The following is a 15055-nucleotide window of genomic DNA, read 5'->3' on the forward strand; positions in this document are numbered from 1 at the left end:
AAAGCATGAGATTAAGCAGAGGCTCGGCTTGTTTACCTTGTCAAGCGAAGGCCTTTATCTATGGCCACTGCCATCCTCTCAGCACTGAGGGTCAATGGTCAGCTGGCGTCATTTAGAGGTCATGTGGGGGCCCTTTAGTGCACTAAGAGATGGGCACATGACCAGAAGAAAGAGCAAAAAACAGCAAGCAGAGAAAAGGAATCCCCACAAAAACATCTCCAAAAAGATTTTTATGTTAAATTGTTCTTCTGTTAATAGACTGAATTACTTTGAATACAGCACTGTGCAAAACTCAGAGACTGCCCTTCGTTTATTTAATTTCCAGTCAAAACAGCCATTTAAGTACCAGAAGTTCATTTTTCATCATCAGAAAATTACATATAAGCCTCAATAACTAAATATTTGTTCTTTGGCTTTTCAAAGAAATCTGCAGGGGTATTTTTTTACACCTTCAAAGTTCAGTCTTAGAAGTTGATTTAACATTTTCTTTAGAGTTTTGAGGTAGAACCACATGGGATAACATAGCAATGCCCTTGGAAAACCTAAGCAACCACCTAAGGTAATAAAGCAAAGCCCTAGGAAAACCTTAGTAACCACCTGGGATAACATAGCAACGACTTGGGAAAACCTTAGCAACCAGCTGAGATAACAAAGCAATGCCCTAGGAACATCTCAGCAACCACCTGGGATAACATGGCAAAGCCCTGGGAAAACCTTAGCAACCACCCCGAACACTGTAGCAATGGCCTCGCAACACCTTAGCAATCCACACAGCCTAATAACAACTCAGTGTTTCTACTTGGGATACCACAGCAACAGCCTAGCAACACCTTAGCAACCACCTGGGATTTCATAGTCATTTCATTTGTCAGGTCGACGTCAAGTTATTCACAAACATTCTACTTTTAGTGTTTTTCAGTTTCCTTTTCTCAGTGAGGTTCTTCTTGAACAGCTACACATCCTTTCAGATCCATAGCACTGAGTCGTCTTCTCACAGAGGAAGGATGGACAGAAACACCTGTGGATGTTTTCAGATCGGAAGCAGCTTGATTTTCTCCTCTGTCTCAAAGAGGAAAGATTTAAGTGCTGTTTATCTGATAGGGACAGTGTTGGTGTCAACCAGGTCTTCCAGTTGGTTGTTAGGAGTCACATTTTCTTTGTATTTTGAATTTCAGTTTTACCACTTATTTCTTTAGATTTTTTTTCCATTTCTTGTGCAAGTGGATTATTGTATATGTAATCTTCTCAAAAATATCTTACATAATGGCTGTTCAAACTGGAAGTAAATAAGTGAAGGGTGGTCTCTGACTCAATGCTATATTTATGCATTTGCACTGTATCCAAAATCTAGCATGTATACAGTACCTTGTAAATGCAAACTAAAATACTTGTTTAAGTGACAGTTGAAGACCATTCTTGATGTATTAAGACTTTTAATATTTCCAGATAACTAAAAAAATCATTGTGGGCGACTTGTTTTACATATAAATATGGCTAATATGAGGTACATTACTAAATACATTATATTACTTAGAAATATTACAAATTCAATTGTAAGTTCATTACATTTCCAAATTAAAACAGTAAGTATAACATTTAGTATTTGTTTCAAAACAACTGAATTCAACTAATACATCCTTAACAGTAATCACATTATAAAGACATGTAATTAATATACTTATAATGTAAGTAACATACTTTTGCTTTTTTTGATATTCAAGATTTAAACAAAACAGCTGCCTTGATTTATAACAATTTTTAATAATGTTATTTTAGACATATTCTATTCAAATTAAAATGCACAATGCTAATGATGAATTTAGATTAAATTACATGGCTTTATAATATATAGTCATATGCAAAAAGTTGAACCCCCCTGGACAAATTATGTGTGGTTTATTTAAATATGGCACTGTTTGGGGATATTTTAGTGCACAAGTTACATTTATGGGCTGAATTTAACATCTTGGAAAAACTAAACTAAAAAGTATAAAATACATCACAGTTTTTACACAGTCCGCATTTTATGTTTTATTTTTTTAATATTCCAACATGTTAAATTCAGCAAATAAGCAGTAATTGTGTATTAAAATGTGCAGAAGTGTGTTCTCTGTAGAGGACGTACGCACTTATTTACACAAAAACATAACTGTTTTGACCAGGGGTGCCCAAACTTTTGCATACGACTGTATCAGCAAAAAAGCAAAAAGTTGGCTCCAACACAGCACTTTTTTCTTTCAAAAATTTTTATTTTATCATCAACCAAGAAGTAGATTAAAGGGCTTACACAAGCTTAGGATGAGTCTACTCAACAGAAATGATTCAGAAAAGTTTATAGCCACCACAGTGAGTTTAGTTTCAATCACTTCTTTAAAACTTTACGAGACATTCGTAGAAAGTTACAGGGGTCGCAGAAACAACATTCAGATAATACAGTGGACTGAAAGTTTTTGAAGTTTCTAAGCTCAGGCTACTATGGTGGTTGAATTCTTTAAGAATATCTTGTAACAATACACCATTAATCACTAATTCATTAATGCTTAATTCTTGATTATAGGAGATCAGTTTGGAAGAAGGGCATCTTCCTTCACACGTTTCAGCAATGGTTTGCAATTTCAGTTCTATAGACCCTCCCCACCCCCCCAGCACCACCATCCTGCCCAGGACTTTTTCCACTGTCCTTAAAGAGGAATAAATAAAAAAAAGTTATATTTCTGCATTATTAAACAACTAAGACATGAACTAAGTCATTCAGATTGGTCTGACGTAAAACACTCCATTCTAGAGAAACGTACCTCTTACTTCAGACAGTTATTAAAATTAATGTTTATGAATATTCCTTCTGATATCGGACAATGTTTTATGACAGCAAGAAGCTTTTTGCAGAAGTCCAGAGAGGCCATGAGCTGTTGCAATAATTTTCTGGATTGTTATCTTGAGATCACAAGACAGTTGACTTGTTATTTCAAGATAATAACTTTGTTATTTCAAGATCACAAGATAACTAACTTGTCATTTTAAAATAATGATTTGTTAACTGAAGATCACAAAATAATGGGCTCAATATCTCAATATAACATGATAACATGTTATTTCAAGAAAACAACTTTGTTATCCCGAGATCACAAGATAATTAGCTCAATATTGCATAACTTTATCTTAAGATCACAAGATAATTAACTTGTTATTTCAAGAAAACAACTGTTATCCTGGCATTACAAGACAATTAGCTCGATATCGCAAAATAGCAACTTTGCTATCTTAAGATCACAAGACAATTAACTCATTATTTCAAGATCACATGACAATATCTCAAGATAACAACTTTGTTAATTTAGATAACAACTTTTGTTATCTCAAAATAACAAGATAATTCAAGTTGTCAAAAAAACAACTGTTATCCCAAGATCACAAGACAATTAGCTCAATAGTGCATGATAAAAATTTAATCTTAAGATCACAAGACAGTTAACTCATTATTTCAAGATAACATTTGTTATCTCAAGATAATTAACTTGCTATCTCAAGATAACAATCCAGAAATAACTACCTCATGGCCTCTCTGGACTTCCATAGATTTTGGCCTCAAAAACACACACACACACACACACACACACACACACACACACACACACAAACACATACACATACACACATATATATATATATATATATATATATATATATGCCCATGTTCACACATATGTAACAATGTCACTCTGGTTGACTTTGCTCAGATCTCAGTATTAAATTATGCAGAAATTTTGCATATTTTAATGAAATCTAACACTCTTAACTAAACTCGCTCACTAATTAGCCCATTAGCACAGAGTAAAAGCTAAACGTCTGACAAAAGAGGAGCCTAGGACTGAAATGTGAAACCACCGCTTCAGTTATTTCTAATACAATATATGACATTGAAAAATGTGTCAATATACACACACTTGCAAAAGTATTCACACCCCTGGGAACTGTTACAAATGGCAAACACCTTTTATTACTCAGTGTTTCCACACAAAGCACTCATGTTGATCATAAATCAACTGTATTCAGACCTGCAAGCTGTGAAAGTCAAAAGCAGATCATCTTCAAACCAGCTTGTTTTACTGCTGTTTTTCAGTTACTGTGATTAGTGTTATTATTTTCTGGACTGGATGTGAAGCAGACGTGCCAAGAAATGCCTCAGCACTTTCGGGATAACGTCCTCACATTTCACTGATTAAGAGACGAATGCAAATTTAATACCACACAGTCATGAATATCTTCTGATAATCAAAAAAGTGCCTTTCATTTTACATCTATGAGTGTCTATTTCTCACAATTCAGCAATATAAGAAGAAGAAGAAATGGTAGAAGGTCAGGGATGAACGGTAGGAAGATTGGAATGTAATGTGAAGTGCTGCTTGCGCTGGTTGATGTGGTAAAATGCCAAGAACCCAGTACATCATGAGTGGGCAGAGCGTAATGCATGCAGTTGAATCAAATCCCATTGAATCAACTGCTAAGTCCAGTATGGTGGCTGCTGCACCGAGTAACAGGGACATCTTTACTGAGGACAGGCTGAAGGTCTATTTTGGACTAAGACTGCTAGTCCAAAGATTATTAGAATAGGTCCAAAAGTATTCAGGCACCCCTTCAAATGTGCACCTATTGGATATTAATTGCACACTCACAGTATCTCCATAGAAAAGCTTTGCCAAAAGACGCTCATGAGCCGAAGTTGGCATAATGCCGAGCATCACTTAGAGGGGTACAAGGCCCCCCAGCACTGGACTGTGGAGCAGTGGAGCTGTCTTCTCTGGAGTGATGGAGCTCCATGCAACACCTTTAGGATGAGTGCAAGTGATCCATAACTGACCATCCAACATCAGTACCTGACCTCACTAATGCTCAATCAAATCCTCACAGCAATGTGAGAGTAGAGTAGAGGCTGTTACTGCAGCAAAGGAGGAACAAACCCCCTATTAATACCCCCCATTTCAGAAGAAACCCTGGAGGTGTGTACAAACCCTTGGTATAGATCAGAATGACTGAGCATGGAAATGTAAAACTCTATTGCTGATACAGCCCTAACTCTGCTCTGAGGGTCTTTTATTTATTATGGAGACCACTGTCAATCATCAAAAGTAGCCTTCTGGGCGCAACTTATCAAAATAAAGTGGACAGGGAGGGGGAGGGGCTTATGTTATATGCGTCTACTGTATATATCATTGCTGCCATAAGAGCACCTTGCATGTCTGAAAAAAACTGACAGCTGGCGTTTTCAAATAAAAAGAAAGAATAAAACATTGAGCTAAAAACCTACAATCCAATTTGAAGGATTTGAAGAACTTCCCAGGGCTGGAATACTTACTGCACACTTCATCACTCTGACTGTAAAAAGAGTTCCTCAGCAGGGCTTTAACTCACGTTCAGCCGTTACCATGGGGCAGGGCTACCAACTGTGCTCACCAGTCTGCCTGGTATTACATTATATATGTATGTATATGTACGTATGTATGTGTGTGTATATATATATATATATATATATATATATATATATATATATATATATATATATATATATATATATATATATATATATAGCTGCTGTGAAAATCTCCATTTTTGTTGTTTTCCAGTTTTTGATATAATCTGAAAATGCCTGTTGCTCTTTACATTATGTGTAAATTTCACAATTAATGGACTGAAAGAAACAGCCCAAAATTCCTTGGAAAAAATTCTGGAAAACTTGGAAAAATGCCTTTGCCTGGACTATATTTTGATAGAAAAGTGTATTACACAGAGAAACAGAAGCGAACCAAGTTTCACATTCATGGGCGACCAAGTGAGTCAGTATTTTAAAAAAGGGTTTTTATTATGCGTAAATGATTTTAGTGTATCAGGGGATCCTCAACCCTTTCCTTTCGTCGTCATTGCTCACTAGCAGCTCAACATAGAGCCACATTTCACTCTATTTTTAATTTTTTTTTAATAATTATCATTTTTTAAAATCAATTTTTAATTAAATGAGGCCAGTCATGGGCTGGAGGTTAGGGAACAGGCCTTGTGACCGGAAGGTTGCCAATTCGATCCCCAGTGCCGCCAGTACATAACTGAGGTGCCCTTGAGCAAGACACCTAACCCCCAACTGCACCCCGGGTGCTACGGATAGGGCTGCCCACCACTCCAGACAAATGTGCTCACTGCCCCCTAGTGTGTGTTTGCTCACTAGTGTGTATGTGGTGTTTCTTCATGGATGGGTTAAATGCGGAGGTGAAATTTCCCCACTGTGAGACTAAGAAGGGTCACTTAATCTTAATCTTAAATAAGGATAGCAAAGACACTTCAATGGTATATTGTCGAGTAGAATGATCTTAAATCTAGTTGATATGTTTAATCTCTAATATTTCCCATTTTGAGATGGTTGTGCACAAGACTATCCAGCTTATTTCCAGACATTTTTACTTGTTCAAGTAATTTTAGCACGTGATATTGTCTCACTACACTGGAAGATCATTTGCTGGTTTTAGGCTCATTTCTTAAAACAAGCTAAATTACCTGCCAGTATAGTGAGATAATTTTACTGAATTAATTACTTCAAACAAGTAAAAATGTCAAGGAATAAGGTAAATACTCTTTAAAATAAGCTTGCAACAATCTCAACAGGAGAAATGTAAGTTTTACTGACCATATTTAAGATTTTATTTAAGAAGACACCATGTTTTTGCAGTGTGGTGAACTAAGAGGGGCTGCAGAAGAGGCTATGGTCAGCAATTTTTACTCCTGTCTGATAGCACTCCATAACACTTAATGTACATACTGTCCATTGTCAATTAGCGTTTCTGTCTTTCTTTCAACTGTTTTATCTATATATTGCCTGCCACATTGTCACTTTATTCTTAGTTCAGAATTGAAGTGTTTCATTGGGCATGTTCTATATTCATGAGGGAAAAAAATAGACAACTTTTAAGTACGGGACGCCTTTTGCTCTTCAATTATGAATTTTTATGATTTAAAGCTCAATATATAAGGCGGCTTTTGTAGATTTGCAGATGATTGGCAGCCCTGCCGCAGGCTGTTTAAAAATTCAAGCACTTAATGCAAAAAGTGGACAAAACATTGCTAGATTTCTCCGTTTTTCAGAAATAAATGACTGTGTATAATGTTTTAATGACATGCTCCCATAAGCCCTTTAATGCTAGGGAACGTTGCATTACAAAAGAAAGAAGTAACACAATATGTGCATCAAGATTTTCTCTTTTTTCTGTCAGTAGGTTTTTCATCAAAGGTAGAACTTTACAAGGGACACACTGAAGCTGATCACTCATCAAAAGGGAAAAAAAATTCAAGAAAAAAACGTGTATATAGAAATGTACCTGGCTAAGTCTAAATACCTAACACCGTCCTCTACCTGTTAAACCCCACCCCCCCACCCCGCCCAACGTTCCAGAACTGGTGTAGAGGGATTCGGCTTGGTTATCTACTTTACACATAGTTAGTGATCACAGGCTTAGTTATTCTGGAAGGGGCACGTCCGTGTGGCATCAACCGAACGCCCCCATGAACCCACATCCCCTCCTTCCCTTCCTCTCTGGTTTCTATTTTTTGTGGTTTTGGTTGAGTTTATTCTAAAAAAAAAAAAAACAAGGGGAGTCCATAGAAAATCCATTACTTGGGAGAGCACGGACAGGTGCGCCTGACTTTAGAGTTCAGTATCTGGAGTAGGGCTGATCTCTGTATACTCCTTTGGTCGTCCTCGCCGGCGGAGCTTTGTTGCGGCCGTTTGTCCACTCTTCCTGACCTGAGCGGGAAGACACAGAGGGCAGAGCTGAATAAAAGTAGCATCGTCAGATGCTTAAACTCTTAAACGGCCAGGGCCCAAAGTTTTATTTCACAATTCTATAACCCAGGAATAACTCAACCAGTTTGCACTGAAGTCCCTGTAATAACTTAGTAATAAGACTGAGTATGTAATAAGCCAGGGATTTTATTGGGTTAAGGTCAAAATCTCTGTATTCAACAAGAACCTATAAGAAAGAGATTAATTCAGACACGTTTGTAAACTGGCCCCTTTATTAGAACCACCTACCTTGTACTTCCCCTCTCTGGCCACTTTATTGGAAACTCCTAACTTGTACTTCCACTCATTGGCCACTTTAATGGAAACATCTAACCTGTCCTTCCACTCACTGGCCACCTTATTAGAAACACCCACCTTGTACTTCCAGCCACTGGCCACTTTATTAGATACACCTACCTTGTACTTCTCTTACTGGCCACTTTACATAATATAACTTTTTAGCTCCTCTATATAGATGTAAATTTACTGACTGTAGTTCATCTTTTATCAGCCCTCTTCTGTTCCATTCATCACTGGTTAGTTTCTGATCTCAGGATCACTGTTGTCCAGTTATTGTTTAGGTGGTGGTCCATTCTCAGCACAGCAGAGACACTGCTGTGGTAGTTTATGTGCAACCGGCATGAGTGTTTCAATGTCACTGCCAAACTATTCAGAGAAGTATGGCTCTGCTTAGAAACCGAATACTGATGACGGACTAGAGGATGGCTAACACACTGTACATCAGTACATGAGCTACAGCCTCTAACGGTACACAAGCAAAGTAGAGTTTCTAATAAAGTGGCTGGGAATGTACATTTTATTGTTTATACAGTTTATTTAAATAAGGTGTGGGAACTTTAACATTATGCCTATTTTAATATCCATTATAACCTTTGTAAGTGAACAGAACAACTAATATATCCGGTACCGTCCAGCATCCTCCCTAGGCAACTCTGTTAACACTGCCAATAACAGACGCTGTCTGTCCATCTAAACCAGATCGCTGTCCTTCACCTCAGTCGGCCCTCCTTTAATTGGAGCAGAAGATCAAATAACAACTTGAAAGGAGTTTAGCCCGCTGTCTTTGTTGGGAGAGGTCAGCTGCACCATTAGCCTCAAGCCAACGCTGCTTCACACCCGTCCGTGCGGATGAGCGAGGGGGCTATCGATGGCTGTCTTTGTGGCTCTGCAGCAGCTGCGTTTCTCCGAGGTCCACGGCAGCGTCCCCTCGCTGACAGAGCCTTTCAGAGACGAGCCCATATCCGATAGTGTTTAATTAGAGAGCTGTCAGTAGGCCCGTTAAATGCATGCCCTCTTTCAAAAGAGGAGGCTTCAGCCACGCTAACCTTGTGTTTAGAAAGAACAAGAATGCCCACTAGCTGGTTAATCTAGAGGTCCTCTTTTAACTGTCAAGCTGTCCATTCTTTAGGCCACCCAGAGAAAGCATCGCCTGGATTGTTTCAGAGTCTGTATGTTGTCAGAATGAAAGGCAAATTTCATTCTGACCATTACACTATATACTGCCTGATCCGAGACGCTGTTTTACCATAGTTTGCTTTATGATAAGCTTTGCATAGAAAACATTTTCTATCCCCTCATGTTGTAGAGGCACATGCAGGGGGGCTATAAGGACAAATAATAACCAAAGAAAAACAATATTATACTCCTATTGATAGCAATATAACACTATCAATATTTTACCACCATCTACTTTACCTATAAACCCTCAGGAGACTCGTGTGGGTTCACTGGTGGTTTAAAATATAATGGCTATATTATATACACATTGTGACCCCTGGTTCCCATCACCACCAGTGTAAAGACATCTGAGCCTCTATAGTAAACCATTTCACACCAACCCACTCTGAATGACTCTGTTTACATCTCAATCTCTAACTCATGCAGAAAGTTTGAAAAGATTGGTGGAATTTCCCTTTAATTCCTAGTTACTGTAATTATGGCTAAGCTAAACGGAGAACTCACCGTATGAGTCATAGGATTCCCCACTTAGTCCATGGCCATATTCATAGTAGTCGTCTGAACTGGAGAGAGAGAGAGAGAGAGAGAGAGAGAGAGAGAGAGAGAGAGAGAGAGAGAGAGAGAGAGAGAGAGAGAGAGAGAGAGAGAGAGAGAGAGAGAGAGAGAGAGGGAGGAAGACAGAGAGAGGGAGCGAGAGAGGGAGAGAGAGGGAGAGACAGAGAGAAAGAGATAGGGAGAAAGGGAGAGAGAGAGGGAGAGAAAGATAGAGAGGGAGAGAGAGAGGGAGAGAGATAGAGAGAAACAGAGAGAGAGGGAGAGAGAGATAGAGAGAGATAGAGAAACAGGAAGATGGAGAGAGAGAGACAGAGAGAGATAGAGAAACAGAGAGATATATATAGAGAGAAACACACAGAGAGAGAGAGAGAGAGAGAGAGAGAGAGAGAGAGAGAGAGAGAGAGAGAGAGAGATAGAGATAAACAGAGAGATATATATAGAGAGAAACACAGAGAGAGAGAGAGAGAGAGAGAGAGAGAGAGAGAGAGAGAGAGAATATTATTCATGCAGTGTTAATATCTTTGTTAGAATAACTGCTAAACTGGTTTGCAGCACTGATTTGAAATGAAGTGAAATGTACTTAAAAAGACATTTGGCATCTTTTGAAATGCAGAGAAACTGCAGAAGGCCGAAAAACTAACAAATAAACAAAAGACAAATAAACCAAAAGAAAGAAGAAACACAATAAAGGGCTGAAATGTTCGGCAGAGTGACGTGATTGCCTTTCTCTCAAAGGTCTTATTTTGAGTTTCCTCCATCTGCTCCTCTCTTCTCATAGTTTTTCTCTTCTTTTTTTCTGACATGGGACAGGCTGACTTTGGATCAGACGCCCATAATCAGACGCTACCTCTGCCTCCTGCCAGCAATTTCCTGCTGGAAGCTTTTTCCATAACGTCGTCCCATCATCAGGTATGGCTGTATATGAGACGTGGCAGCGTTTATGAAGAAGGAGAGACAATCTCTCCTATACTGTTTCACTCACACATCTCTCTCCCTCTCTCTCTCTCTCTCTCTCTCTCCCTCTCTGTTGTCTCTCCCTCTCTTGTACTGCATTGGAATCTTTGAGGATAGGTGTGATAAGTCTGTCTTTCAGAGGTAATTCATCATAGCCATGGCACCTCAGCCAATAGCGGCTCAGCTCTCTTCAGCCAGCTACCTCTCTTCACCTGTCAATCACTCTACTGTTAAATAAAGCCTGACAGCCTAAATCTCAGACTTGCTCTTTTGTGCATTCTTCTTTTCTCTTGTCAATCAACACTGTGGGAGGAGCAAAGATAAACAGAAAAATAATGCAGAAAAAATGAAGTAGTTTGTCCTGCACTTCTATTGTGAAATAGATCTATTTATATTCCACAGAGCCGCTTTGGTATGATGTCTATGGTAAAAAGTAATAAGCCATACTGTTGAAATAAGGCTAACTGCTCAATCCAGGCTCTGCCCACACTTAGCAAAACACTGGCAAAAAAATAAAAAAAACAGTAAAAATAAAAAAACAAAAAACAACCTATCCTAAAAACCTGTTCAGCTTCACACCAAGTACAATGTCTTCAGACACAAAATGTGATGTTTAACGCAGCAGAACTTTCACATCAAGTGCAATGCGGTAAGACAAACAAGCACTTTATTAAGAAAGGGAAACCAACAGTTTGCAGTTCTTTCCAGCCATGAACAGACTAGAATACAACTTGATAAACTACATAAAGACCCAGTTCACACCTGGTCATTTCAAACAGTTTGCCTTTGGAGACTCTTTATTAGATACACTATATTTCCAAAAGTATTCAGTCACCCATCCAAATGATTGAATTTAGCTGTTCCAATCACTTCCAAGGCCACAGGTGTATAAAACCAAGCCCCTAGGCTGCAGACAGCTTCTACAGACATTAGTGAAAGAATGGGTCGCTCTCAGGAGCTCAGTGAATTCCAGCGTGGTACCGTGATTGGATGCCACCTGTGCAACCAGTCCAGTCGTGAAATTTCCTCACTACTAAATATTCCAGTTAACTGTCAAGCCTTACATCACCAAGCGCAATACAAAGTGTGTGTCATGATTGGCCCCTCCCAGTCCTGTCCATGTGTATTTGTTTTGTTTTTTCTAGTCCTGCCCCCTCGTTTCATGACTCCGCCCCTGATTGTTTTCACCTGTCCCTCGTTGTCCCTTTATTACTTAAGCCTTGTGTTTGCACTTTGTCTTTGCTGGTCTTTGTATTGGTCTTTGTTTGGATGTGTTGGTTTGTGTTGGAACTGTTTGGTTGTTTGTGTTTCTCATCATGTCTGCACCCTGCTCTCTACGTATTGGCTCTTTGACCCTGGACCGTCACGACCCTGATTTTGGATTTGCCCTCAATAAAAGTCGCTTACCTCTGCACATGCGTCCGCTACCTCGCTCCCCGTTACAGTGTGGAATGCAGTGGTGTAAAGGGCCGCCACTGGACTCTAGAGCAGTGGAGACGCTGAAGTGACTAATCATGCTTCTCCATCTGGCAATCTGATGGACGAGTCTGGGTTTGGCGGTTGCCAGGAGAAAAGTTCTTGGCTACTTGGCTGACTGCATTGTGCTAAGTGTAAAGTTTGGTGGAGGGGGGATTATGGTGTGAGGTTGTTTTTCATGATTTGAGCTCAGCCCCTTAGCTCCAGTGAAAGGAACTCTTAATGCTTCAAAAAAAAATGTTTAAAAATAATATTCCTCAGCAAACAACTGCAAAGATTTTAGGTATTTTACCATTATATCATCAAAAGATTCAGAGAATCTAGAGAAATCTCTGTGCATGAAGGGTAAGACTCAAAACCACAAATGAACGCTAATGACCTTCGAACCTTTAGATGGCATTACATTAAAATCCGACATGCTTCTGTGATGGATATCACAGCACAGGCTCAAGAATACTTGAAAAATAAAACGTTTCCGATAAATTCTGTCTGTCGCAGACTGTACTACACACAGTGGGAGCCACATGTCAACAACGTCCAGCAGTGTTCTCTAGGAAAGAGAAGTAAAAGTCCATTGACATTTTTACCAGTGTAAAGTTACGGATGTCTGCCATAGTGTCTCCCATGGCTTTCATGGGAAATGTGTTCATGGGAAGTCTACTACTAGAAATACTACTAGACACGGTCTTTCTCATGATTATTTCAGAATGACAACTTGTTTGTTAGGAATGAGAGGTGATGTTTTGAGGTTGTTAGGAATGAGAGGTGATGTTTTGAGGTTGTTAGGAATGTGGGTAGATGTTTTGTGCTTGTTAGGAATGTGGGGTGATGCTTTGTGCATTTTAGGAATGTGAGGTGATGTTTCATGGGTGTTAGGAATGTGGGGTGTTTTGTGGTTGTTAGGAATGTGGGGTGTTTTGTGGTTGTTAGGAATGTGGGGTGTTTTGCGGTTGATAGGAATGAGGGGTGTTTTGCGGTTGTCAGGAATGTGGGGTGTTTTGCGGTTGTTAGGAATGTGGGGTGTTTTGCGGTTGTTAGGAATGTGGGGTGTTTTGTGGTTGTTAGGAATGTGGGGTGTTTTGCGGTTGTTAGGAATGTGGGGTGTTTTGTGGTTGTTAGGAATATGGGGTGATGTTTCATGGTTGTTAGGAATGTGGGGTGTTTTGTGGTTGTTAGGAATATGGGGTGATGTTTCATGGTTGTTAGGAATATGGGGTGATGTTTCATGGTTGTTAGGAATGTGGGGTGTTTTGTGGTTGTTAGGAATGTGGGGTGTTTTGCGGTTGTTAGGAATGTGGGGTGTTTTGCGGTTGATAGGAATGTGGGGTGTTTTGCGGTTGTTAGGAATGTGGGGTGTTTTGCGGTTGTTAGGAATGTGGGGTGTTTTGTGGTTGTTAGGAATGTGGGGTGTTTTGCGGTTGTTAGGAATGTGGGGTGTTTTGCGGTTGTTAGGAATGTGGGGTGTTTTGTGGTTGTTAGGAATATGGGGTGATGTTTCATGGTTGTTAGGAATGTGGGGTGTTTTGTGGTTGTTAGGAATGTGGGGTGTTTTGCGGTTGTTAGGAATGTGGGGATAAGTTTGTGTCTACTGATTTAATAAGTGCTGTGAAAAGGAAAGGTGATCTAAAATGGTGGATAACATGACCGTTTTTTGCTGTTTAGTTTCCATATATTGGCTGAAGATCCAGACCCAGAAGAACTGTCTGTCTCAGTCTATCATAGCGAGTCCTGTGGAAGTTGAACAGCAGGAGGTGAAATAAGAGTGTGTTAAACAGCAAATGCGTACATGCAGATGCAGAAGCGGGAGAGGCTGTGTAGACAGATCAAACTGCATTCTCCTTTAACAGACTGTGCTAATATCAGGGTATGAGCTATTGATCACACCAACACTGAACTCAATAAGCTCCGCTTACTTACACACAGCTAATACAGCTCTCAGAGCTGAGTGGTCAGGGGGTTTATGGATGTTAGGATTTCAGGGTAAGTGGTTGAGGTGCTTCCAGATGTTTGGATGGAGCACAGTCACTTGGTTTTGTGGTGTTTGGTAAATGACCATTACCTTGCATTTCTAACAGCCATCGAAATAATTCTCAAAACATCACCCAACATTCCTAACATTCAGAAAACGTGGTTTGTTAGTGTGAGGAATGTGAGGTGATGTGGTTAGTAGGAATGTGGGGTGATGTGGTTGACAGGAACGTGGGGTGATGTTTTATGGTTGTTAGGATTGTGAGGTGATGTTTCGTGGGCTTTAGGAATGTGGGTGACGGAAAGGCATTATACATACAGGTGGTCAGATGGTGGGGTTATATGGGTCATGTGGGTAGTTGCGAAGCAGCAGACTGTAAATATTCAGAAAGGAAAGTTTCCAATCACAGATCACTGCAGGGTGCTTTCACACACCCTCTGCTTCTGGATTCACACTTAGAAATGCGTCTGACACCACTTAGCGAGAGAGAGAGAGAGAGAGAGAGAGAGAGAGAGAGCGAGAGAGAGAGAGAGAGAGAGAGAGAGAGAGAGAGAGAGAGAGAGAGAGAGAGAGCGAGAGAGAGAGCGAGAGAGAGCGAGAGAGAGAGAGAGAGCGAGAGAGAGCGAGAGAGAGAGAGAGAGCGCGAGAGCGAGAGAGAGAGAGAGACTGTGTACACCACACTTTTTGCCAGGAGCTTCTCTAATGAGACAGCTTGTTATTGGTCAGAGAGAAGACCTTAACATTTAGACCAGTGACATGATCCTCACACACACACACACACACACACACACACACACACA

General features: G+C 39.8%; 1 protein-coding gene across 4 annotated transcripts in view; it reads right to left on the reverse strand.

Annotated features, from left to right (window-relative positions):
• The window catches only part of khdrbs3 (KH domain containing, RNA binding, signal transduction associated 3), a 225590-nt gene that overhangs the window by 2856 nt on the left and 207679 nt on the right, over window positions 1–15055 (reverse strand). For 2 of the 4 annotated variants that reach the window (XR_005131015.1, XR_001858475.2), the window contains exons 8-9: window positions 9806–9864; window positions 7655–7783 (exon numbers count right to left, since the gene is read on the reverse strand). Coding sequence is in view for 1 of the 4 variants with exons in the window: in XM_017711960.2 (XP_017567449.1) it covers window positions 7692–7783; window positions 9806–9864 (151 nt within the window). In the remaining 3 variants the exon portion in view is untranslated. Of the gene's footprint in view, window positions 1–36; window positions 143–7424; window positions 7784–9805; window positions 9865–15055 lie in introns of those variants that run through there. The other 2 variants (XR_005131014.1, XM_017711960.2) reach the window with 2 other exon arrangements.

Source organism: Pygocentrus nattereri, chromosome 11 (assembly GCF_015220715.1).
Source record: "Pygocentrus nattereri isolate fPygNat1 chromosome 11, fPygNat1.pri, whole genome shotgun sequence".
In the NCBI taxonomy this organism is placed as follows: Eukaryota; Metazoa; Chordata; class Actinopteri; order Characiformes; family Serrasalmidae; genus Pygocentrus; species Pygocentrus nattereri.